At 26.3% G+C, this 26656-nt stretch overlaps 9 protein-coding genes across 10 annotated transcripts; 4 read left to right on the forward strand and 5 right to left on the reverse strand.

The window, feature by feature from the left end:
- Positions 1–19: 19 nt before the first annotated feature.
- On the forward strand, positions 20–1805 carry OCT59_027941 (uncharacterized protein; the record flags this gene model as incomplete). The annotated part of the gene is made up of 9 exons (XM_066146973.1): positions 20–161; positions 239–312; positions 387–458; positions 525–640; positions 716–838; positions 903–963; positions 1038–1252; positions 1334–1536; positions 1594–1805. The coding sequence occupies 9 exons, from the start codon at positions 20–22 to the stop codon at positions 1803–1805; spliced, it is 1218 nt and encodes a 405-aa protein (XP_065993734.1).
- A 64-nt stretch (positions 1806–1869) lies between these two features.
- OCT59_027942 (thioredoxin-disulfide reductase) lies at positions 1870–3248 on the reverse strand. The gene is made up of 2 exons (XM_025321292.2): positions 2943–3248; positions 1870–2870 (listed from the first exon to the last, which is right to left on the reverse strand). The coding sequence occupies exons 1-2, from the start codon at positions 3222–3224 to the stop codon at positions 2040–2042; spliced, it is 1113 nt and encodes a 370-aa protein (XP_025169275.2). The 5' UTR covers positions 3225–3248; the 3' UTR covers positions 1870–2039.
- A 256-nt stretch (positions 3249–3504) lies between these two features.
- On the reverse strand, positions 3505–5399 carry OCT59_027943 (uncharacterized protein). Its single transcript, XM_066146974.1, has 8 exons — positions 5380–5399; positions 5190–5242; positions 4692–5109; positions 4597–4627; positions 4462–4504; positions 4089–4376; positions 3960–4020; positions 3505–3892 (listed from the first exon to the last, which is right to left on the reverse strand). Exons 3-8 carry the CDS (start codon positions 5019–5021, stop codon positions 3836–3838), a joined length of 810 nt encoding a protein of 269 aa, XP_065993735.1. The 5' UTR covers positions 5022–5109; positions 5190–5242; positions 5380–5399; the 3' UTR covers positions 3505–3835.
- Positions 5400–6052: 653 nt separating this feature from the next.
- Positions 6053–10646, forward strand: OCT59_027944 (uncharacterized protein; the record flags this gene model as incomplete). Its single annotated transcript, XM_066146975.1, has 16 exons — positions 6053–6128; positions 6220–6664; positions 6922–6936; positions 7008–7417; positions 7493–7513; positions 7608–7844; positions 7917–7959; positions 8037–8101; positions 8180–8281; positions 8363–8498; positions 8573–8631; positions 8705–8779; positions 8877–8955; positions 9037–9437; positions 9516–9600; positions 9692–10646. 16 exons carry the CDS (start codon positions 6053–6055, stop codon positions 10269–10271), a joined length of 2829 nt encoding a protein of 942 aa, XP_065993736.1. The 3' UTR covers positions 10272–10646.
- Positions 10647–10671: 25 nt separating this feature from the next.
- Positions 10672–12099, forward strand: OCT59_027945 (uncharacterized protein; the record flags this gene model as incomplete). Its single annotated transcript, XM_025321290.2, has 1 exon — positions 10672–12099. The coding sequence occupies one exon, from the start codon at positions 10672–10674 to the stop codon at positions 12097–12099; it is 1428 nt and encodes a 475-aa protein (XP_025169272.2).
- An 816-nt stretch (positions 12100–12915) lies between these two features.
- On the reverse strand, positions 12916–15664 carry OCT59_027946 (uncharacterized protein). Of its 2 annotated transcripts, XM_025327841.2 has the most exons (11): positions 15337–15664; positions 15089–15207; positions 14930–15015; positions 14759–14872; positions 14554–14684; positions 14406–14485; positions 14211–14339; positions 13843–14134; positions 13640–13766; positions 13422–13569; positions 12916–13338 (listed from the first exon to the last, which is right to left on the reverse strand). In XM_025327841.2, exons 1-11 carry the CDS (start codon positions 15654–15656, stop codon positions 12941–12943), a joined length of 1944 nt encoding a protein of 647 aa, XP_025169271.1. In that variant the 5' UTR covers positions 15657–15664; the 3' UTR covers positions 12916–12940. The 2 variants fall into 2 exon arrangements, with proteins under 2 accessions (XP_025169271.1, XP_065993737.1); XM_066146976.1 differs by having other exon boundaries at positions 15089–15664.
- A 147-nt stretch (positions 15665–15811) lies between these two features.
- OCT59_027947 (uncharacterized protein) lies at positions 15812–17332 on the forward strand. The gene is made up of 7 exons (XM_025321289.2): positions 15812–16141; positions 16241–16317; positions 16400–16480; positions 16625–16770; positions 16838–16946; positions 17011–17131; positions 17196–17332. The coding sequence occupies exons 1-7, from the start codon at positions 15838–15840 to the stop codon at positions 17267–17269; spliced, it is 912 nt and encodes a 303-aa protein (XP_025169270.1). The 5' UTR covers positions 15812–15837; the 3' UTR covers positions 17270–17332.
- Positions 17333–22841: 5509 nt separating this feature from the next.
- Positions 22842–24091, reverse strand: OCT59_027948 (uncharacterized protein). The gene is made up of 5 exons (XM_025321288.2): positions 23925–24091; positions 23697–23854; positions 23470–23595; positions 23338–23397; positions 22842–23260 (listed from the first exon to the last, which is right to left on the reverse strand). Exons 1-5 carry the CDS (start codon positions 24073–24075, stop codon positions 23042–23044), a joined length of 714 nt encoding a protein of 237 aa, XP_025169269.2. The 5' UTR covers positions 24076–24091; the 3' UTR covers positions 22842–23041.
- An 81-nt stretch (positions 24092–24172) lies between these two features.
- OCT59_027949 (uncharacterized protein) lies at positions 24173–25360 on the reverse strand. Its single transcript, XM_066146977.1, has one exon. The coding sequence runs from the start codon at positions 25084–25086 to the stop codon at positions 24343–24345; it is 744 nt and encodes a 247-aa protein (XP_065993738.1). The 5' UTR covers positions 25087–25360; the 3' UTR covers positions 24173–24342.
- Between the last annotated feature and the right edge of the window lie 1296 nt (positions 25361–26656).

A 26656-nucleotide genomic window follows, 5' to 3' on the forward strand; every position in this document is an offset into this window, starting at 1 on the left:
TATAGTTTGTCATTTTACAATGTATATTGAATTTCTTCATTGCAACGCGTGTTTTACATATCCTTCGTCTTCAAAAGAAGACCAAATACGGTTTTGGTTAACAGAGTGCGGACATGTAGTATGCAAATCGTGTTTAAATAAGCATGGCGAAGCAAGTCATGGTATGACTATTTTACACGCGTTTCGGATACTTTTTTTTGTGGGAGTTTTCATTACATAATATTTGAGAGTTCTCTAGATAGTTCTAATGTTACAGAACACACTTGTCCTGTTTGCAATACACGGTGTGCAGCTGTAGAGTTGACCGATAACGTGAGTTCTTAAACTCTTTCTTTAATTTAGATACTGTATCCCTAATGAAATTTAGTTATTATTTGAATGCATAGCTCCCTCCTAATCTTGGTGCATTCTTTCGGACCACTTATGATATACTGGATGAAGCCGCCGATGTTATGCGAGTGAGATTTTGATTAAAATGTTTAGATAACATCGATAATCTTAATTAACGTAATATTTTCAATTAGTTTCAGAAAACCAATACAATTTCATTAATTGAATTTTTGAAAGATAAATTACACAAACAAAGACAGATGCTTGACAAAGCGAAAAATGAAATACTTCAATACAAAGACATGAAAAAGTAATGTGTTAAAAGATTATTGTTGATAATTGAATTCATAAAACTACATTTATTATTCTCAATTTAATTATTAAGTGAGCTACAAAACCTTAAAGAAGAAAATCGACGTTTAAAATCTCAATTGCAAGAAGTTCGACCAAACACTTCAAGTACTTCAGTAAAAAGGCCAATAGAATCACCAATAAAATTAAACAACAGGTTTTATTTTATGAATTATATGGATTTTATTTTACAATTTAATAGTGATTTTCATGAATTTTAGTCCGCTAAAGCTCCATAAATCACCAACTCAAAATCGTGATCTTGATATTTCGCCAAGTCAGGTAGTGGACATATATTATTGTTATAACTCGCATTTGTTTTTTTGATCCTGTTTATTAAGCAATTTTTTCTAAAGACGTGTCAACCGAAAACTCCAAACCCACCTAAACGGTTAACATTATCGACTTCAATAAATTCACCGATGAGGCCGTTAATCTTCAAACAGCAGTCGCAACAAAAATACGATAATTATTCTTCCCAACTTGAACATCAAAATAATAATGGACTCCCTTATAGTAATCAGATATCATGGAATTATGGCGTTGATGGTTACGACGGTATCAGTGACAGGTAAAATGATCGACATTCATTTAAAGTTGATATGGATATATATTTCTCAGTTAATGAAATTGCTATCACTATATTCAATAGACGTGATGCTAGAGCTATGCCATCACCATCTAATAAATGTTATTCAGTTTCTTTTTCCGAAAGTAATTGCGACCAATATCCTCGAAAAATCTCTAATACAACATTTTCTCGACCCGGAACAGCTTCTAGTACGCGTATGACGTGGAGTGAGTTACGTAATAGTAATAGAATTGCGCGACATGATGTATTGAGGATAGATCCCGGTAAGTAAATTTATTAAGTATTTATAGTATTATTGTTAATACAAACTTAAACCATAGGATCGAGAGCATTATCGGCTGCTTCTGCATCAAAATATCAAAACCCGTCACCTTCAAATTACACAATATCAACAAATTTTCGGCCATCTTTACCTATGTCAAGAAATTTCATAGTTCCACAACCACAATCTCCACAACCTTCACAACCTCCAAGAACTCCCATTATAAGAAACCGAGACGCATTACCGGGAATAAATAACCGAGGATGGTGAAGTTTGATTGACGATTTAGCTTTTAAACTTTTGTATTTTACATATAGAAAAAAAATGATTGATTGTATTTATTACTGCGTATATTTATTACAAATTTCGAGAAGACATGCGTCATATGTTAAAAATTAAAATTTATTAATATAATTAAAACGGCTTAAATGCACAAATCTCATGTTATTGTTTGAGTTAGAAAGTAATTAAAGAAACTTTATATATAATAGTACATAAGTTAATTTATTCAGGGAAGTGTTCACTTAACCAACGTTCGCATTCTAAAGCAGCCATACAGCCAGATCCAGCACTAGTAATAGCTTGCCTATACTTTTTATCCTTAACATCACCAGCAGCAAAAACACCTTCAACACTAGTGTAAGTGGTATCAGGTTTAGTCATAATGTAGCCATCAGTGTCTAATTCTAATTGATTTTTTACTAATTCAGTAGCAGGAACGTGACCAATGGCATAGAATAAACCATTTATGGATAATTCCTTTTCTTCGCCAGTTTTGGTATCTTTGGTGATCAATAGATTAAGAAGTTTGCCATCGCCTTTACATTCAATTGGAATAGTGTTCCATATTACTGTTACTTTTGGATTGGAAAGTAACCGATTTGCCATTACTTTAGAAGCACGAAGTTTATCTCTACGAACAATTACATAAACATGAGATCCATATTTTGTAAGAAATAAAGCTTCTTCTGCTGCAGAATCTCCACCACCTATAACAGCTAAAGGTTTATTCCTAAAAATGGGAACAGCACCATCACAAACGGCGCAAGCAGAAATTCCCTTTTGCCAATAAATATCTTCACCAGGTAGGTGTAATCTTTTAGCAGCTGCACCAGTAGCTATAATTAATGAATCAGCTGTATCAAATGCCTGCTCCTCAGCTCCATCACGCCATAATTTAAATGGTTTTGAAGAAAGATCAACTTTTGATATAGTTTCAGTAATGATTTCTGTACCAAATCTTGAACTTTGTTCGCGAAATTTTTCCATCATAACTGGACCCATAATTCCTTCAGGGAATCCCGGATAATTTTCTACATCAGTTGTAGTAGTGAGCTAAAAGGATTTGTTAAATTAGAATGTTTACAAAAATAAATAAAAAAAATGGTTTCAGAAGTAATTGCTTACTTGGCCACCCGGCGCAAACCCGTTTGCCAGGAAACCTTCAAATAATACAGGTTTCAAAGTTGCTCTTGATAAATAAAGTGCAGCAGTATGTCCAGCAGGGCCTGACCCGATAATAATAACTTTTGCATGCATATCTTTTTTTTGAATTGTTTGAAAAGTTATTCGTTTTAAATTAGAAATTCTCTGAAAAGTATGTATATTTATGTTTGATAAAATTTTAAATTTATTAGAATTGAATAAAAAATTTGAACGAATACCAAATGTTGTGGATCTTAATATCATTAGCGAAAAAAAGGCAGATTATATGTATAAAATCTTTGAAAATCAATCTTTTTTTGAATTATTTTTCATTGTAACACAAATTGATCTGCTTACTAAATAAAATTTGAATTATACTAATTATATCAAATTAAGATTTGTATAGGTGTATAGTTGTATAATTATATGGAAAGTGGTACAGGAACGCGTCGAAATTTTCAAAGTGGTAAACCGATATTGGCCATGAATTTTTCAGCCAATAAAAAATTCTAATTAATATCAAATTAACAAAAAAAAAAATCTTGGGAAAATAGATGAAGTATTTTATTTATTTTTTTTTGATTTTTTTTTATTTTGCATATCAACCATACATTTGCCGTACATAACTATTATAATTTTTTCTTATCATTCATCCATCAATTAGAAATAACTCCGCCCGAGAAAGAATAAGAAAAAAAGTAGATAAAATCGAATATAAAAGCGGGAGACACAATTAGTAATGTTCTATTTACACTCAGGCCACATTAAGAAATAAAATGCATATTAAAGATTAGCCAAACCGAAGCAGTGATCTCATATGTCTAATTAATATTTAACAAGTTCATCACTGAACTTTGTTTATTTCCTTTTATAGATTAAGACTTGGGTTGTGGAGCAGCAAAAGTCAGGCGCTGTTCATAAAATTTTATCATCTAAAAAAAAATAATTGATTTTTATTAATTATATAATTGAATTAACATAATGTAAAATGAAATTTACCTTTTGAGGGCATTTAATATTGGCTTCTTTAGCTGGATGTCTCGAGGTATCCCCATTTTTCCTTCAACACATAAATATATTAGTATTATAATTATTTTTTTTCACAAATAATAATAAAATACAATTTACCATTTCAAATAGACCAGTAGTTCTCCAGTTTTATCATCACGAGTAACTGTTTCAACTCCTGAAACTGAGCTCTCCCAATCTTCGTCATGATCGAATTCTTCATCTATTTTAGATCTAGCTACTTTCGCTTTTTTAGGTGTAATAGAAGTACGTGCTTTCTTTGTTTCTTTTTTAATAGGGGTAGGAGGAGGAGCAGCAGCACCTCTTTTCCTACCTTTTCTGGTCTCCTTTTGCTTGGCTTCTTCACTATTATTTGCCCAATAATCTTTTACTAACTCTTCAGCGAAACTATTAATGCAAATATTATAGATTATAAACTTCGTTACCAATTATATTCAATATAAAAAAATCATTATCAATAAATTATTCATACACATTATCTTCAGCTTCCCAAGTAGATTCTTCTTCGCTATACCCTTTATTTAAAATAGATAGATAAATAACAAATAATTAAATAAAAATAAAATTAACTACAAAGATAAAAATCTAATATCGCTAAATAACTTACCTTTCCATTTAATTAGATAATATGTTTTATTCTATAAAAAAATCAAATTAATTATAAAAAACATAAGTTAACGTAAAAAATCGTCTATAACTTACCCTTCTCCTATTATGATCGAGTACTTTCTCTACTTCATAGACTTCTCCGGACTCATCATCTTCTTTATCACTTTTCTCAATACTTTTTGCTTGATCTTGAGCCGCACTTTCTTTAGGATCTTCGTTTTCTTTTTCATTTGAAGGATCTTCATTCGGATTTTCACCTTTAGAAGTATCTGTTTCTTGTTCTTGTGTCTTATTCGTAGTCGAAGTATTTTGTTCGGCGTTGTCAACTGAAGTTCCCTCCGCTTCAACGGTCGTTACCTCTCCGTCATAGTTCAAAAACTGATCAGCAACATCTACTTCTTCTTCTGCTTTACTGCGTGTCATATTTATTTTGTATTCTCTTTATTTGCTATGCAAACCAAACGCGAAAATATTTACAATACGGAAACTGTATTTTCAGAAATATGACTATCTTTTATATATAAATGTTAAATCAACAAAAATTATACGTCTTTAGCTCTTCGATCTAAACCCTACTCAACAAATACTTACCGTTGCATACAAAGCAAACAACACAAATATGGATATTTTGTTGCGAAAACAGTCTAGGAGAGAAAAAACGTGAATTTTGAAGATAATGTGTTACAATATATGTCGTCATATAATCAAATCATCAAATACGGTAATAACACTGCAAATTTTTTTATAGGTCATGTGCATAATATGCTCACAGTATGCTCACCTAGTCACCTTAAAGGAACTAAAGAAAAATTTCGAAAAAAAAGCCAGTTATTGCTTTAATAAGATTATGAGCGATTTTTGTGACACATAAACACTGATCACATGAATTGTGGAACAAAAAAAAATTTCTAAATAAAATTTCTAAAAATAAATTTTATTTAGCTTTTTCCTCCGGGTTTACTCCTCATCCACTGAGATTTTCATTACTACAATGAAATTTCTTAAACAAATTTATTGTAGTTTGTAATTTTTACCAAGATCATCTAAAACTAAATATGAAATACTTTATGCAGCCAAGAAAAGGGTTATTCGGATATAAATAGATTTAAACACTTAAATTTTTAGCAGCATAGCAGCACAAGTTTCAAAATGACTATTTTATCACCAGTAATATAATTTTGTACCACTCAATATATATTAAATATTGCAGTTATTAGAAGAAGCTGTAAACCCGCCATACAAAAAAGCAGATAGTGGTAAATAAAGCAAAGTGATATATCAATAAATTTAACTCTCACCAAAAAGGTCTGTGGCTCACCAGCGAAAAAATATTTCCCTTCTTTCCGAAACTTGCTATTTTCTATTTCCAACCTCTTTCTTTGCGGAGAGCTTCCGTTCTTTATAATTTATCCTCCTCTTAAACCAAATTATAAAATAAAATATAATACTTTAACATGGAGGTCATACCCTCCTCGTCTCGTTTGTTACTCTGGTTTATAACTTCATTATTTGTTCTACTATTGTCTAGAGGTGAGAAGCTTTTTGTCCCAGACTTTAATATTTTCTTTTTGAAGCAAAATTCGTTAACTCATTATACTCACATCTTAACCATTAAATTTAGCACATAGTGTGGTTCAGGAGCCCTTGACTTATTTGGAGTTTGTCACTAATCCTTCCATGGAAATACTCCCTAGGGATCGCTTTGAAAAAACATCAATAATTCGCAGAGATATATATGATGATAGTTCATTGAGACACGATGATTCATTGCGAATTCAGTTTATTGCATTCAATCGTACGTTTAGCATTCACCTCGAACCTAATTTAGATTTATTTCACCCAGAAGCAACAATTGTTATCCATCATTCTAATAATACTAAAACAACAACGAGACTAAGACCCGAAGACCACAGACTTTATAAGGGAGTCTTGCTGGACATAGACTCAACTGACACCAGATTAAGCGAAGACACGATTGGACTGAGAAGGAGGAGCTTATCAGAGGAACTATCTTATTCATCAGGAGTTCTCGGATGGGCAAGAATCCAAGTTCATGATGATGGCGGGTATGCTAAAGTTTATTTTTATGAGAAATAGCTCAGAAGGATAGCACTATGAAAATTATTTCATACAAGTATGATAATTCATAAGCCACAATTAATAAGCCACATAAAACAATTGAAGTTACTTGATAGTCTTTTACATTGATAACTTGCCTTTAATTGTTAATTTTTTTCCCTTTCTTTTTCTCCCTCTTTTTTGATATTTAGTGAATATTTATTAACTATATATATATATTTTTTTTATTCTTACTATTATTTAGTGTAACTCAGTATAGGTAAGTTGAAATTTCTGCTACGTATTAACTTAAAATAAATTCTAATTTTTATTTTATTTTGTAAAATGTAGCAAAAATAATAGACATCCTCTTTTTGAGGGAACATTTAGTTTAAATAATGAATTGTATAGTATAAAATCAACCGAAAATTTTAAGATAACTCAATTTAAAGATGATCCAGAAATACCCAATCCATCTGCACGTCATCCTGTTCATCGATCGGCTACTATGGTCATTTATCGTGACTCGGACATTAAAAATACTAAAAGGTCATTGCAAGACGAAAGTCTTGTAGGGTCTTGTGCAATGGATGATATTGTTAGCGTTGAAAATAGACGTCGCGATCGGATAATTGGATCTAATGATTGGAAATCCGGCCAATTAAAACCATGGTGGAATACTTTTTCAATTGGAGATCATACATTGACGAAAAGAGACCTTACCGGTTGTCCTACTGGTAGAAAAATTGCTTACATGGCATGTATAATTTAATTATATAATTCTAATTTGATCGTGTTCTCATCGGAAATATAATCTTTGATTTATTTATAGGGAGCGGCTGCTGATTGTACTTATGGTTAGTAAAAGTTTTTGCATTTATATGTACGTAATTATCGTTTTATAATTTTAATATTAACGTAGTTACTAAATAAAAACTAATAAAATTACAGTCACTAATTATAACTCCCCTGATGCTGCTCGAAAACAAATTCTTCAGGATTGGGGCACTGCCTCAGCCGTTTATGAAAAAACTTTTAATGTGACTCTCGGTCTTATTAAAATTGAGATCCTAAACAAAAATTGCCCCACAACTCCCGATCCTGCATATCCATTTAATCGACTATGTGACGAAAGTTATACTATAAACGATCGTCTTAACGACTTTAGCGGGTGGAGGGGTAAAACTCGTAAGTAACAAAATTTATGTCTTTTTAAGATATATTTGTATATATATTTAAAGTATCTATTATTATTAAAAGCTGATGATGGTGCGAGTTTATGGCATCTCATGTCCAAATGCAAGTAAGTTAAATCAATATTTTTTATTAAAATAAATAAATATTTTAATGGTTTAACTTAATACGTTTTATAAATATTAGTACTGGTACTAAAGTCGGTGTTGCATGGTTGGGACAATTATGTCAAACGAAAGCAACTCAACAAGGTAAAGTAGTAATAATGATAATAATTTTATTAAATTAGCTGATTTTAATATTGATTCTATATTGTGTTATCTTTACAGATCAAGGTCAGTTAGGAAAGGCAACTGTATCTGGTACTGGTGTTTCTACTATTGTCAAAGATGAATGGAAGGTTGTTGCACATGAAGTTGGTCATGGATTTGGTAATTATAAGTTATTGCTTTAGAAATGTCAATTTGTTTTATATTTAAATCATTGAAAAAATTATTGTTGATTTAACTTAGGTGCTATTCATGACTGTCTTAATGAAAATTGTCCTTGCAATAATTGTGGCTGTTGTCCATTGAGTAGTACAGTTTGTAGTGCTAATAATCAATATCTAATGAATCCAACAAGTAACGTGGTTACTGATCAATTCAGGTATTTTGATTATGATTAATCAAATTTTATTAAGATTTTTATAATAACTCAGATAACTTTGATTTTCGACATAGTCCATGTTCAATTACTGATATATGCCAAGCTCTTCCAAATATTGGTGGTTGTCTTGAAGGTTTGTGACTCAATAAACATGTACATATTTTATTACATAAAATTTCTGAAATTAGTTTGATATTAAAATATAGATCCCGGCACCAAATCCATCCTTAGTCAATCTATGTGTGGCAACGGATTGAAAGAAGACAATGAAGAATGCGATTGTATGTTATAGCTTTAGATTATTATGATGTAAATCTAAATTATGATTAACAAAGTTACAGTACTCATTAGATTTTTAATTTTAAAACATATGTATAGGTGGTACTAGTGACGATTGTGCCAATGACCCCTGTTGCGACGGTGCAACATGTAAATTGAAGAGTAATGCAGTTTGCGCGTAAGTAAATAATTTTCATATATCTAATATATAGTAATTTGATTTAGTCAATTTATTAATATGATTATATTGTTCCATTAGTGACAAGAACGATATGTGTTGTAGAAATTGTCAATATAAACCTGCTAATGAGATTTGCCGGCCTGCCGGTTCAAATAATTGTGACATTTCTGAAGTTTGTAGTGGAACATCTGGAGTTTGTCCACCTGATAAACATGTTGAAGATGGAACCACCTGTGCACCTAATCTTGCATGCGCCGGAGGTCAATGTACATCCAGAGATAATCAATGCCTTTTACGTGGTAGTCGCATGGGTATTACGAAAGCTTGCTCAGCTTTATCCGATACATCTTGCACTATAAGTTGCGCTAATCCGAATGATACAAATTCATGTCTTCAAATGAGCGGGTATTTCGTGGATGGTACTCCGTGTGGGTTTGGAGGAAAATGTAACAAAGGACAATGTGACAGTGGGTCTATAGGTAAGTGTATTTATTATATATATGTGACCACAGCACGAAAGATTTCACGATTATTTTTAATACTTTCAATATAACTAGGTAATACTCTTTCAAGCTGGTTTAATCAAAATAAAAAAATTGCAATTCCAATTGTGGCAATAATAGGATCACTTTTGTTATGTTGGTACGTAAATAGAATATCTTATGAATCACTATTCATACCATTCATATATATTATTAAACTACTTACATAATTAATTACTTTCTATTTGTAGTTTAATACAGTGCGCATATCGCTGCTGTAAAAGGCGACGACCTCAAACGTCAAAACTACGTGTTCCTTCTCTACCTCCAGATGATAGATATTCAAGTTCAAATAATTATAGTAATTATAATTATAATAATAATTACGGTAATAGTTATAACACACACAATGGTAGTAATTGGGTTGATCCAACACCATATAACGGTTATGAGGGAAGATCCGCACCACCTATGCCAACACCAACACCAGCACATCAACAGCAACGTTCACGTTCTCCAGATTATACATATGCTGGAACAGGTCTAATACACCCACTACCGTTACAATCATCTCAAAGACCAACTGTATTTGACAGATCTCAAGTATCTCCTGTGTCTCCTGTGTCTCCACGTTCAATGAATTTAAGATCACCAAGTTCGCCTAGCTCACCAAATTCAAATTCATCACGAAATCAATTTGTGGATGAAACTCTATATAATGGACAAAGGACTTATAATTATCCGATTTCGGATGAAACTCTATATAATGGACAAAGGACTTATAATTATCCAACGAACAATGATCGTCAATATCCATATAGACGTCAATAGCTAATATAAGAACTTAATTAACAAATATAATAGAAATTCCTTATCCCCCCCTTTTTTCAATCATTGTATTTGTACAGTATATTCCCAGTTTCACATATTACGATATTACATGTAGAAGAATTTTTTTTTCTCGCATTATATATATTCCTTTTTCAATTTAATTATTACTTAATTACTTGGGTATCGGAGTACAACCAATATTTTTATTTTTTTAAAAAAAATATTTTTAAAATTAATTTATAAAAGCTCGTCTTTTATACTATTATTATAATTATAATTATGTAATTTAACAAAAAATGCAAATGTTTAAGAATAGACTGAAATTTTAAAAATGATTGGTTAATAAAATTAGATCATATGAATGATCGACAGATTAAATACGTTTTCAATTGTTCATATAATGCTTCCAAAAGAATGCATCAAGGATATATTTGAATCGATATATGATGATTACAAAACTTTATATTCATGTCTATTAGTAAATCGGTTGTTCTGTAGAATTATTGTTCCAATCTTGTGGAGAAATACTTGGTATTTCGGGTACAACGATCATATCATAATTAGTCTATCAAGAACGTATTTTTCATGTTTAACAGATGAATCAAAGGAACTTATCAAGAATAACAACATAGATATTTCTCCACCAACGCAACATTCGCCTTTATTTAATTATATTGAGTACTGCCAGTATATATATTTACAACAAATACGATGCATGTCGCATGCAAAACTTTTACAAGAAGAATTCATTAAATTATTTTTGACCAGATGTACAAAAATAGTTCATCTGGATTTCCCTTATTGTCCACGTGGAATTGAAAATATTTATTTGAGTTCAAGCCTTTCGCATTTGTGTGAATTACATTGTGATACCATCACATCATCAGAATTTTTTTTTGAACTTTCCAAAACGTGTCATAAGATACAAAGGCTTTACATTAGTACATGTGATGATGATATCGAAGGGTTGGCAACTTTAATAAAAGTACAACATGAATTACAATTTGTTTATTTGAGATCTGATGACAGTCAAGGAGTACAAAATGAGAGAATCGGAGAAGCATTGGCGATACAAGCGAACACTTTAATGCATGTACGATTTTGTGGTCAAATATGTATTCCATATAATGCTTTCTATTCTTTCATAAATCTGAAAAGATTGGAATTGGAATTATTTGAAGAAATTGATGCAAGATTATCAGATGCGGCTTATTTTCCTAAATTGAAAGTGTTGGAAATTAAGTATAATAAATTGACACCATTTGAAGTTTACACAAATCTCATTGGGAAAACTGAAGGTACTCTTGTTAGGATTCATTGGAATTATATTAATACTCCGCCTACGACTTTATCTTTACGTAAATATATTCAAACGGTCATTAATAATTGTCCAAATCTTGAATTCGTAACAATCTGGTATCAAGATTCAATACTAGATGATTTAAAACAACTATTGATTTCTAGCTTAAAATTAAAAGGACTTAAAATAATATTTTATTGTACATCTGACATAGACAAATTATTCAATTTGTTGGCAGATAAAGCTCCTCTTTCTTTAACAATTTTATGTTTGGATGAAGTAAATTATTACCATAATTCTTTATTATCAATTGAGAATTTGGATAAATTATTAAAGATGTGGATTGATAGACCACCACTTTTATTATATATTTGGAGTCAATTAAGACAAAGTTTAGAACTATTAAAAGTCATGGACGGTTATCTTAATGATGATGTGCTGAATGATTTTGATTATCTTTATTCTTTGGATTGTGTAGAGGTAATAAGAAAATCTTGGGAAATTGAAATACCTTATGGATATATTTAATGAATACCTTATATTAGTTAAAAGTTTGAAATAAAGTTTAAAATTATTTAAACGAATTGGTAAATGAAAAAGCATTAAAAGAAATGTAATATTGATATAACTTCTTTTCACATGTAAAATACCTTTCTAGCCAGTACATATAAGATTCAACTAATGTACTGTACATTATGCCAATTTAGATATATAAAGATCTTATTAATATAAATACAAATACTTAATAGTAGGAATGTTTGAATTTACCCACTATGGCCTATCAAAATATTCTTTTGCTTTTAATCTTTAAAATAAATATAATTATACCAATATATTAATTTTAGTATCAGTTATTTATAAATGACGCCTGATAAAATTATTGGACATTTCATATTATCCCCTGATCGGCACCATTTACACGATTATGCAAATGTAGTAGTTATACCTACTGGGTAGCTAATTTTATATATATTTATTTATCCGTTTCTAGGAAATTTTGCACTATTAATTATACTATAATGGACTGATTTGAAAATTTGAGTAATTCGGAAAGATTTGCTTCTTTTAATTTATTTGTAATCTCAATATTATTTTTCAAGTATAATAGAAGCTTTTTAAAATTTAAAAAATTTATTTTTTTAAAATCTTTTAAAAATGAAAAAAAAACCAAGCAAAAGAAAAATAAGATTCAACAATAAAATACTCACAATATACTATAAAACACTTATTATTGTGTAAATGGCAGGGGATAAGTAATACTTATACTGTATTTGTAAATTGTAAAAAAATGGTCAATCTCTTATATAATGAATAAGTAAAATTTAATATCAAAAATTTATAATTTTTGTTAACAATTTTTACCCTTTATTTAATCCAATAATTTACTACCTTCATTTAACCACCAATTAACACCAACATTTTTTTTAGTATAATCAATTTCATTACTAAGTACATCAAATAAAACTTTTTGTAAAGCAAATAATCCAATATTGCTATTACTTTTAATTTCATTTTCTTTTTCTTGTTTAAAAAACTCTTTAATTTTTGTTAGTAAATTTTCCATAAATATTAAATTAATAGATTTAATTTGATCTATTAAAGTTAAAAGTAAATGACCTTTTTTTAAATATAATATTGCTTTAACTAAATTTTCTTGTTCATCTTGTTTTTTTTGTTCAAATACTTTTAATTTTTGATTTATTTGTTCTTGTTGATTTATTAATTGTTGTTCTAAATCTTTATTTGTTGTATTTTGTGAAATTGAACCTAATAAAAAAAAATAAACAATCTTTAATATTTAATATTTTCTTAAAAAAAAAAACTAGTTATTCTTATAAAATATTAATTACCAGTATTAGGATTACTAATGCTTTCAATTTTTTTTATAAGTATATCTAGACATAACCAAACTAAAGTATCATCAATATCTGATAATGATTTTAAAACAGCTGTATAAGCAATTCTAAGTTGTCTAATATCGATTTTTGATGGATACATCTACAAAATTAAAATAAATTAATTTGTATTTATCTTTTTTAAAAAGAAAAAAAATCCCTATATTACTTACTGATAATATATAATTACAATAATATAAACTTAATTCTTTAATAACTCTTTTCTGATTATAAAATATTGATAATATAACAGCATTTGCTGATTCAAATATATTATCATCATCATTGTTCAACAAAATTCTGTAAATCCAATTATTTAATTATTAAGAATAATTTTTTTTTAAGAAAAAATAAAATCATTTTTAAGAAAGGATACTTGTCAAATGCTGGTAATATATGATTTTCCAAATAATTATCATCTAATACTTTAATAACTTGTTCAATAACAAGTAAATAATAAACGACTCTACATTTTTCATGAGGTTTATAAACATTCATATCTAATTCAATATTTTTTATAATATCAATCATTTCTCCTGAATTATTATTTACAATTATTTGATTTAATATATTAAAAAATACTTTTTTATATACTGAAAATCCATATAATGAAAATTTTGATGTTATAAAATATAGGTAAGAGTATGCCAATAAAATCATCATTCTTTCTACAAAGTAATAAACTTTACTTTAAAATTACAAGATAAATATATTAAAACATATATTTGTATATTTTTAACTTACCTTGATTTTCAAAAATATGTGGCTCAAATAATGATCTATCAGCAATGGACTTAAATATCATTGTAATTGTAAATAAAATAAACTTAAAAACTTGCCAAAGGAGTTTCATATTTTCTTTATTTTCAGGTTCTACATAATAAAATAATTTCAGTTAAATTAAAAAATATGGCAATTTAAATTTTTATATATATTTACCTAAGGAATCTTCTTTTGTTAAACTAAGCGTAGGAGACTCATCCCATGTTTTATATAGATTAATGGAAAATTTATTAATCCTAATTAAATTTTTTGTAAAAAGTCAGTAAGAAATATAAAATAATTTTCTTTCATAGATTTACAATACCTTAAAAGTAAAGAAGAAATATCATTATTGTTGACAATTTGAGTTAATTTTGATATTGCCAATGAAATTTTTGATAGCTCCTTGAAAAATATGTCGTTAACTTTTTCTTCAAGAACTTTAAACGACTTAGCCTTTTTTTACTTAATAGTATTAATAATTATATAATAAAGAACTTTAAAAAACCAAAATATTTATATTCACTTACATTCCAACTCTGATTTTTAGTTATATCTTGTTCAATTTCATCAAGAAATTTTCCATCTTGAAATAATCGAGGATTTTCCAACACAACACTCATCAACAAATGCATCAATCTTGTCTAGTATAAACAAAAATTAATAATTTTGTCATAATTAAGTTAACTTATATCTATTACCTTTGAATTTAATTCTCGCAATTGTGCTATCGAAATGAACGAAATACATTGTGCACATATATATGTTATAGTTTCTTTCTTTGCATCTAAATTAAAAAGACAAAATAATTAACATATTTAATTTTATGGTACATCTTTTAAAAAAAATTATTATTTTACCTTCATTGACTTGATCAACTATAGAATCAATACTTTTCAGAAAAGCATTTTCTACTTCAGAGATAAGTTCACCGATTTTTTTTCTTTTTTTATTTGATTTCAAAAGTTGATACCCATTCCTATGAATTTTTTTAATAAAAAAATAAAATAAAATATTGTTTATTTTCAAGTCTTGCTTATAAATCAACTGGTAGCTGATGGCCACTATTCACACAAAATAATCCAATTTAACATAATTTTATAATTACAAGAAACCAGCCAAACCAACAAATCCTAAGAAATTATTTTCATATTCAAATACACTCAGTAAAGCTCTAACCCATTCAACTTTATCACTTTTCCAAAGTCGATTATCATTAAGTTTTTTATTACTTGTGTACTGCAACATATAAAATATTGCCAATCCTTTATTAAAAGTATACTCTTTATCAATTTCATTTTCAGAAGAAATAAAATCTTTTAAAATATCCTTAATAAATGAAAGAGATGATGAAGAATTTAGAAGTATTTTTGAAATACTTGCATGAGGCCCTCTATAAAAATTAGTGGTTTGTAAAGTTGTTGACATAGTTGAGCAGAAAAGAGTATTTTAGATCGGTGAGCATTTTTTTTAAAAAATCTGTAATCACGTGAAATTTGTGTCTAACATAATTTTGCACGTGATGTCGTGTTAAACATATAAAAGTGATCTTTCCCAAAAAGATCTTGCATTAATTTTTACGTGACTGACTTTATTGACCATATTGACCATGTCAAAAAACGAAACATTAACGTCACCAATAGCTGCTAACAACGAAACTTGTTTTGCATACCCTTTTGAAGCTGGTTGTACTACTAACCATTCTTCTAATAATTTATCAAAAGACTCCTCGTTAGACGCAAGGTTAATAATTCTTTTAGAGAAGGAAACAGAATTAAAACTACAAATTGATGAATTAATAGAAGAAATTACGAATTTAGAAGCAATTACAAAAAATAGAAGTAGAAGTAATGGTGTTAATGAAGAAGATAAAGAAACAAAAAAGAATGAATTAAAGAAAGAAATTGCCGAAGGTATGAATTTTTAAGCATTTTGACTTTATTGATTTAGAATTTTGAAATGATTAACGTTAGAATTTACAATATATCTATACTAATTTTATATAATTACAGAGATTTGTTGGGAAGATTTTGAAGCTCCGGAATGGTGCGTACCTATTAAAGCTGATGTATTAACATTTGAATGGGACGTAAGTACCAAAATACAAGATATTCAAAATTTTAGAATTCTCTTTTACGCGTTTTCTATAACTAATTCTCGTCCACAAATAGGAATTTGCTAAAGAATGTCAATTTGATGTAATTTTAATGGATCCACCATGGCAATTAGCGACACATGCTCCAACACGCGGTGTAGAGTATTATATGAATTCTCTTATCATTCTTTCTTATAGCATCAAGTGAATGACGGATTTTAAAGGTTCGTGTAATTGTTCTCACCAAACAAAGTTATTATCTTTTATTTTTTTTTCTTTTGTATATATGTATTTTATAAAGGTAGCTATAGCCTATCAACAATTACCGGATGTTTGTATCGAAGAATTGCCAATTCCTAAATTACAGAAAAATGGATTCTTGTTTATCTGGGTCATTAATAATAAATATTCTAAGGCATTCGAAATGATGAAAAAATGGGGCTACACGTAAGTTGAGAATGTGATTTAATTTTTTTATTTGTGATTCACTTTGTCACGTTATTTCTAAATTTAGGTACTGCGATGACATCACATGGGTTAAGCAAACGGTGAATAGAAGAATGGCCAAAGGACATGGATTTTATCTACAACACGCGAAGGAAACATGTTTAATGGGAAGAAAGGTAAGAGATTTCTATGTGTTTTACTCTTATTTTATTGATTAATTTTGTTGAACCATTTTAATAGGGAGAAGACCCTCCGGGATGTAATCATTCGATTTCTTCGGATGTGATATTTTCAGAACGACGAGGACAAAGTCAAAAACCCGAAGAATTATATGAAATGATTGAAGAGTTGGTCCCAAATGGTAACGTTTATTATCCATTAGAAACTTCTTTTTCTTCATTATTTATACAATATGCATTTTTTAGGAAATTATTTGGAGATATTTGGACGTAAAAATAATTTGAGAGATTACTGGGTAACTATAGGAAATGAATTGTGAAGCTTGTATGATTAAAGAATTTAGATTTATTTGCAATATTTCTCATGTCAATAAAGGAATTTACTTCACAATTACATTAATAAGTTTCTAATATTATACAAAATTATAGTTTATTTATCTTCGTGAAATTATTTTAAGATAATAATATTTTGTGAAGTAAAATATTTAATATAAATAAAATTCGGTAAAATTTTTCATTATTAAATATTTATACTTGTATCTCTTACTTGTACCTCTTATTTCTAATTCTCTCTCCTTCCTCAAAGATACAACTTCAATTCCATTATTTCCAGAAATAATAACAATAATCTACTTGTTACATATAAACGTAAATTTACGATCACTATTGTTTTAATTCTATTGGCATCGAAACTTTATATATTTATCGCCTTGATAAAGTTGATTTCACCGATTTATCCCTTATTCTATTGGGTGGTAATACCATAACATAAATTTGTTATACTGAACCAAAGTTTCCTGAATTTTTTTATAATTAATTACTCTAGTTATACTAAATTTTCATAAAAAATGCCAATCCAGTATATTTTCTACAAATAGTCATGTGACTATATATTAATTCTAGAAAATTTATGTTAAGCAAAATTATAATTCTGGCTAGTACTACAAATTTAGCCTAAATTACCTAGAACAAAAACTAGTTCAGTATATAATGAATTCACTTTATACTAAACTAAACATTCTAAAACAAAGGTTTATTATCTGTTATTATATCATTTAATATTAAATTATTTATTATATTTGATATAAAATTTAAGATTTATGCAGAAATTTTTTTTACACGTGCTTTTAGGATTTCCCAGATGGGAAAATTTTATTATTATGGGAACTTACTTAGCCATTTTATTTTATTCTAATTTAATCTGAATTTGATATTAACCAATTAAAGATAATATAAATTAAATTATTTATTTTTTTTAAGCAAAATTCATTAATTTATTATAATTATGATACTAAAAGTTTATATTTAACAATAAAATTAAGATAATTAAAAACTTTTAGAACTTTAAAAATTTAAAATTTTACAAATCTAAACCAGTAACTTTATTTTTGAAACAAGTATTATTAAACTACCAGTCAGATTTTTAAATAAAAAAGTTATTAATAACTTTTAAAATTGAATAATTTTCATATAAATAACTCCAATTTGAAATAAATTGCACTAATAAGTATAATTTTATTAGTTAAAATTTTTTATAATTTGGATTAAAATTGTAATTTTATAGTATTATTATAATTAAATATTTTTAAGAAAAATAATAAATAATAAAAATTTATTATAAACAATAAATTTTAAATAATCAATTATCTTTTTTTTTTATTAAAATATGTTTTATAATTTAAAATGCATCTTATTATTCAAAATATAATATTTTTACATACTATTTATATGTAGTATTAATAATACTAAATTGAATTATTTAATAAAACCAAATAGTTTAGACATTTAAAATTAAATAACAAAATATTAAAATTACATTTTTTATAGATTTCCATAGATTTTTAATTATAATAATAATTACTTATTTTTTTAAAAAAAATTACCTTTAAAAGGAGCAGGTATTTTTTATCAATGTACTAAATGCAAAGGTAGATATATCTCATGAGTATCTTATAAAATTATTATATATAAATTTTTATTAAAATATAATTTTTTTTTTATTTATTTTTTTATTTTAAGAATATTTTTTAATTAAAATACTGATTATTTAAGCAGTTATGTTTAGGCATTAGAACTGTTGATCAATAGTTAAACCCAACTATTTACACTTTTTAAGTCTTGGATGGAATAACATTTTCTATATTAGAGTCCCACTTACTTATAATAAAAGTCACATAGAAAATTAACCTTTTATTACTTTTCCTTAAATTCTATTAATTAATTAGTTAAAAAGAAAAAAAATCATAATAATATAACATAAAATTTTCTTTTAGGCGACACAAAGTGGTAAAAATAGTTTTCATAGTCCGGCTGGGTCAGTTTTGTTAAATCTTAAAAAAAATTTTTTTATATTATTACTATATCAGGTGAGAATTTTTTAAAAATTGAAAAAAATTTTGCATATAAAATTCTTGAAAAAAAAAATTAAAAGCTGGGTTGCCGGGTTATTGATGAAATTTTTATATTATAAAAACTATAAAATCAAGTTTGTATGGCTTTATATAGATCTGCAAAGAATTTTATATATAATTTTTATCTTAAGTCTAGAGATGATCTATTTTATAAGTAAGTAGAATTCTCCTATATCCTATGATATATACCATATATACTGGATAAGAACAACTTAATTTAGTATCTTTTAAATTATTCAGTAGTAGTAGAGTTCATAACTATAATACAATCCATTTATATGATTAAAAAAGTGTAGAACATATACAGCAGATATAATGGAGTGAACATCTAAAAATCCTTTTATAGTGGTTAACTTAGAAATACTACAATACTAGAATTACTGATATGGTTCATTCAAAGTCTATTATAAGCTGCAATTATTATTTCAGCTTATCACAGCTGTAAATCTTCTAATAGTAATAGTAATGACTACTAGGATAATATGCTGCTAAAGGTATTGAATTCCCTTATATTAAAAGTGATTTACTTAGCCATCTAAGGTTCACTACCAGTATATCAAATTCATTGAAAAATTGAACTTTACTTTAGAATCTTATATATTTGTTAGTTTACAAATATCTCAATCAATCTAAACCTATTAAAAGGTAAACTACTACTAAGATATTACACTTGAGATTTTACCATTTATAAACTCCATTTAGTATAATGAATTCTCGCAGTAAGTTCATTACATCCTTAATGGTATTGTAAAATGACTATCAAAACAAAAACTTATCCAAATGGTATGCTAATAGTGACCATTCAAACAGGATAATAGGATTCATAATGATTTTTTAAGAAACATTAAGAGAATATCATGAAATATATCATTAACCAGTATATACTAATTCACTATAATACAATTCTTCTATACTAATCCCTATACTTTTATGCTATTGGTGGTAGTATCTACAGTAAAATTTTTATAATTTCTGTGATTAGTAAAATTAAATCTATAATCTCAATATAATTGCACTAAGGGTAATCAACTCTTTTATTAAAATATAAAAATTTATAAATTATTGTATTTAATAATTTTCATACTAATATTTACAATAAGTAATATAATTGGTAAAATTTACTCGGTAATTTCACTAATCATATTTTTATCGTAAATATATGTAAAGTACAATAGTACTAGAATTTTACTTTCTATTAATAAATATTATTGTAGAAAATTTTAACTTTTATATGAAACTTTACTTTAGGATTTACTTAAATTCTATTAATTATTTAACTAAAAAAAAAAAAATTATAATAATATAACATAAATTTTTCTTTTATAGTAGGATTTTTAACAAATTTTATATATAAATATATAAACCTTATCTTAAGATTTGGGGTAATTTATTTTAGAAATAAATAGGATTCTATAATGTTACAATTATGAAATTATATATAGTCAAACCTTTATGTACCGATTCCTGGTATACTGATAATTTTCTGTACTAATAAATTTTTATTATCCTATTTCATGTATAATAAAAAAATTATATTATATCGATATTGTATATAATTTTGCAATGTAACATATACTGATACTTTTTCTTAATTTCTTTATAATAACATATATTAAGATGTACTAATATTTTAGCTACACTAGTATTAATTCAGGTCAGCATTATAAAGTTAGTTCAAGTAAAAGATTTAATTTGAACTCTTTTGCAGTTTATTTTACTGAAATTTAATTATTTTAGCCTATTAATCAGATAGTATTTGTCTGCATTATATTACTTGTAATATATTCAATGTATTGATATTGTTTCCATTGACTATATGTCAAATAATTGTTTTATTAGGCTTATATAATAGGTACTTAATAATGATCTGATGTAATATTTTATATTACATTATACTATTATTACCATATTTTTCCAATATTAAGCATCTCCCTGAAATTAAGCACTCCCTTACTTTGCATGATATCAAGCATAAACTGAAAATAAGCACCTCTCCGACTACTTATTGATTTTATTATATTATCGAAAAAAACAAAAATTACAAAATTACATTATTATTGAAAAATATATTTACAAATAAAAGAATTTAACTACTGAAACTTTTTTTTTGCAAAATTTTTTTAAATGAATTTTAAATTAATTTAAAGACGTTTAAAAGGCATTTTTCTAAACTGTCGAAATTAAACACCCCTAAACTTTTCGCACAAAATTCCTGCAAAAAAGTGGTGCTTAATATTGGAAAAATACGGTAAGTACGTCTGTATAATAATATACAATTATTATATTTAAAAAGTTTATTTTAAATTTATATTATTTTAAATAATTTATTTTTTATTTAAATTTATTAATTTAATAAAAAAATATTAATTATATTAAAGATTTTTATATTTCAAAATTGTAAAATTTTATTTAATTTGAAAAATTATATAAGTAACTTTTATACATAAGATTTTAAATCTATTATATATTTTTTATCAAAAATTTTTTTAATGCAATCTTTATATTTTTTTTGGATTTGTATATAAAAATTAACTTTTTCAGTTAAAATTTTCCATTTTTATTAACTAGTTGAATAATTTAATTTTATAATGTATTTTTTCTAATAAATTAAAATTTGAATTGCTAATGTATTGTTTGCTAATATAAAGAATATATAACAAATACCTATATTAGATAATCTATTATATAAAAGTATTTGAGGAATTTTATAAAAATTTTGCTAATCAATTAATTATATTAATGGCCTACTTAAAATTATATTATTTTAAATAAATTTCTTATTCAAAAAGTAAATTATTGGATTTTTACTAATAATAAATCTTTGTATATATTTTTTTGCTGCATGTATTTAGTTATTAACTTAATATTAGATATAGATGTATGTTTAAAACAAATTTATCATGTATTAATTTAAAATTAGAAAAAGCTGTTTTTTTGAAATGCCTAATTCTATAAATAATTATTTTTTAAAAATTACATTTCTTTTAATTAATATTTAAAAATTATATTTTTTTATTTGTTACTCTAACTTTTATTCTATATTATTAATAGTTTAACTGAGCTGATTCTATTAATTTAATAATTATACTTTACACTAAAGTAGTATATAATTCACTTATATTTTTATAAGTTTTTTGATTTGTTTTTATTTCACAAAATTTCTCTACTAAAAAAAATAGTATTATTCAAATTCTTTTTTCTGGCCATTTTCAATGGTGCTGAGCAATTTTAATTAGTACAACTTGTTTAGTTTAGGCTATAGTTTTTGTGAGATCAGTCAATTTGTGTAAACTTGTATAAATAATTAATTTATACAAGAATATTTGTAGATAATTGCCAAGAAAAATCAAATGATGATAATGAAAACAATAGCTAGATAGTGCGTAAGTTTGTTTTAATTTAATTTTAATAAAAATTTATTATAATAAATGTATAGTAAGGAATAATAATATTATTGTATAAATATAAATTTTGAATATTTGATTCACTTGGTAATATACTGGTTTTAATTTATAATAAATCAGATTATAAATAATGTCAATCGGCATACTGAATTGTATACTGAATGATATACTAGTATTTAATAAATTATCAATCAGTTTGTAAATTTAAACATCAAATCGAATTGTATGCCAAATAATAACTATTTGATTATCCCGAATGACTGCCCATCATTTGAAGTCATTCAGTGGATGCTGAATGATCACTAATTCCCGATTTGTCATCATTCAACCGGTAAATATCTATATACTCAGCTCTAGGATATTTTTCTATAAGATAAATCCATTGTACCAAAAATCTATCCACAAATCTATATAATAATTTTCCTGTTAATGATAATGTTTTAACTCTAGCAAATGATTCCACGTAAATTAATTTTATCCACTTTAGTCCCATTATCTAATTAAAAAAAAGAATAATAGGTTTAAATAATATATTATTTATAATAAATATTTAATTCAATATTTGTAGCTTACTCTTGGAAGATAAGAAATAACACAAACAGGAATACAACTTCCTGGTCCATTACATATTATCTATTAATAAAAAAAAAGAATAAGTAAAATTTCAAATTAATCAATAAAAATTTTTATACTTGAATTTCTTACTAGATCAGGTGAATCTCTTTCAAATATTAAGTTTATACTTGCTAATAATGCTTTAAAAATACTGAACGGAGTCGTTAACCATGATTGTCCTACTAGTCTACTTCTTGGTATTTTATGAACTTTATACTTATATTGAATTTCATTTAAAATAAATAATGTGCTTAGTTAGTTAGTTTATATATAATTATATAGAAAAACAAGATATATTTGAAATATGCGTAAGTTACATATTTATTACTTTTATCACCAGTTTTTCTATTTTCGAATTCATGAACTTTTTCTAAGCTTAAATGATCATTATTTGCAATAACATATATTCTTGGTCGATAAATTTTTTGAAAATCCAATCCTTCCGCCAATTGTAACATTTCCATTGTATGACCTCCTATAAATTAAACGTAAATTAATTAAGATGAAAAAAAGAAAAGATTATCAAAGAGAGATTGAAAATTTACCGGATCCTAATACTATACAAGTTTTAAATGGTGGTTTAGGAAGATGTATAGATCGAGTAATTTTATCTTTATGTAGTGGTAATACTTTATATAATCTCATTAAGAAAAGTAAAAGAATCAATAATGATAAGATAAAAACGAAGGTAAGCATATTTAAAAAAAGAAACGGAAAATGGGGAAAGTTTTAGAATCATCAATTTTATATTAAAATATGTTACACAAGGTAGTTTCATACGCCGCAGCATTATAAATTAAAAAAAAAATTTTTTTTTAAAAAATTTTATTAGATTTTTGTCAAATAAATTACATTTTTTTTTTTTTTGAATAAGTAAGAAATTAAAGATTGTAATATACATAAAATTAAAATAATCTGTACAAACTAATAACTAATTATAAAAATAAAGTAAAATAGAGATAGTTACTTAGCCACATTAATATGTGGCGTGTACCAATCAGTTTCATCATGTAAAGTAGGTTCAATTTCATTTTCATAGAAAGTCATACAAACAGCTTTAGCTTCAGAACATAATCCAAGAAATTGGACATTCTTATAAATATTTGACCAATTCTCTATAGTCATAGTATCATACCATTTGTCTTCATCACCAGTATATAAATATTCCAATATAGGTTGAAAAGTTTCAGGAGCGGTAGGAAGAGTGATTGTTATACAATCACCAATTTTTACTCTTTCAAATATTTGACGAAAAAAGATTGATTGAAGTATAAGATATTCTTTATGAACGAAAAAAGTATTAGGAAGAGAATCAATATGAAGTTCAGCATAAGCAGTTTTTTTATCATTATAATAAGTTGGACCTAATAAATGTAATTTTTCGAGAATGTATGTTACAGGAATGCCGTCTATTAAATGACTATGTTCGAATGAAGGTGGAAGTGCGCTTAATGGAAATGATGCTGATGCTGGTGATGAAGTTGAGGGAGAAGATGATGAATAGGATGATGATGATGATGAATGTTCTTGAACTTGCATAACGGATTGATGATATTGATTTTGTTGATGCGGTAGATTTCTTGGGATTTGTGAATATGATGAAAATGAATTTTGTGGATACGTATTTTGTGGAAATCCAGCGTTTTGTGGATAAGGAGAATTTTGTGGAATTGTTGAAGTCATTCTTGATGATGTTGCTGTCGACATTTTTTCTTATTTTATTTATTCCGAAGTTATTGATAAAAAAAAATATGTTTCAAATTTTATTCCTTTAAAGGAAAAGAAAAACTATTTTTTTTTTAAAAAAAAAATAAAGGAAAAAGGAAATATAATGTGTGTGTGTAAGAATATATATATATATATAATAAATATAAATATATATATATATATTATTTTAACGTTTATTTGATGATTTTTATTTTTCTTGCTCTCTTCCTGAATGACTGACTGACAGCAAATAAGTTTTTATGAAACAGCTCCAAAGGAGAAATAAATAAGTTCACAAACAAAGTCTATATATATTAATTTCTCCTAAAGTATAAAATAAAAAGCTTACTAGTATAGAAACGATTCCCATATCATATTATAATAATTAATATTGTTTTTTTATTGACTGAATTTGAAAATTTCTCATTGTTTTATTACAAACAATACTTTTAATAAACTTCTTGTGTTATAAATAAAAAAAATTAATTTGGTAAATAAAGAAGTCGATCTATAGAAAAATATGGTTTAGTTTTTTTATTATATGTATCTTTTAATAGGTGAAATGTTTGTATTTTAAAATATGTGCATTTCGCTAATAAAAGAACTGGCGTTCACTTGAAAAAAGATTTTTTTTAAAAAACTTAGATTATTACTTCGCCGCTAATACTCTACTGATAACTTTTTCTTTGAACAATATGCTTTTTTAACTTTACCCATTGTCAAAAATAAATTGTCCTATCATATCCTCTTAAGAAATTTTATGTATCACGAAAAACGTAATAAACTTAAACTTTAAACTTAATTAAGCTAAATCTTTAAATTTTTATGAATGAATACATTTTTGGTGATATATATATGCGCAGTAAATACTATATTATCTCTCTATCGTACTACAAGTCAAACACGAGAATATAATTAAGGTGTTACAGTCAAAACACGTTGACCAAGCACAAACCTATATCAGTTAATTTATTGATTATCTTAAAAGATCCAATTTACGCGAACCTATAACCGAAATAATATATTGAGGCTTTGATAAGAGTATTTTCCTTTTTTTTTTTTTATATGCAAGAGAGAGAGTCCAAAGCGTTTGAAGGATGCAAACAAAAAGAAATAATTATGCCATATTACATGTATCGTATCTCATTATGTACACGCGAGAATAATTATTTTTATTCCAATGTTTTTTTTTTTGTTTTGTTGATGTTTTGTTCAAATGTGCATATTCATACAATATCTATATTATATTCAATGTCTAATTAATTACTATCAAATTTTTTTCTCAAGATGAACAATTTATTCAAATTTATATATTGTTGATATGGGATGTCATTCTTCATAAAAGTTATCCGCAGTAGGTCATTATTTTCTCCGCAATTAGATTGATTCCCCCACATTATTATTCAATTCACGTCTAATGTAGTTCATGTACTTCATGTAGTCATGTACTTTATCGCGCATACCCTACTTGTCAAGCCACGATCTTCCTGATTAGAGTGGCACGTGCATAATTGGCGTTCAGGTAGTTCAGGTATCCGCCGGATCATTTCTTAATCTGAATGAGAAAAAA

The sequence above is a fragment of the Rhizophagus irregularis genome, chromosome 8 (assembly GCF_026210795.1).
Source record: "Rhizophagus irregularis chromosome 8, complete sequence".
In the NCBI taxonomy this organism is placed as follows: domain Eukaryota; kingdom Fungi; phylum Glomeromycota; class Glomeromycetes; order Glomerales; family Glomeraceae; genus Rhizophagus; species Rhizophagus irregularis.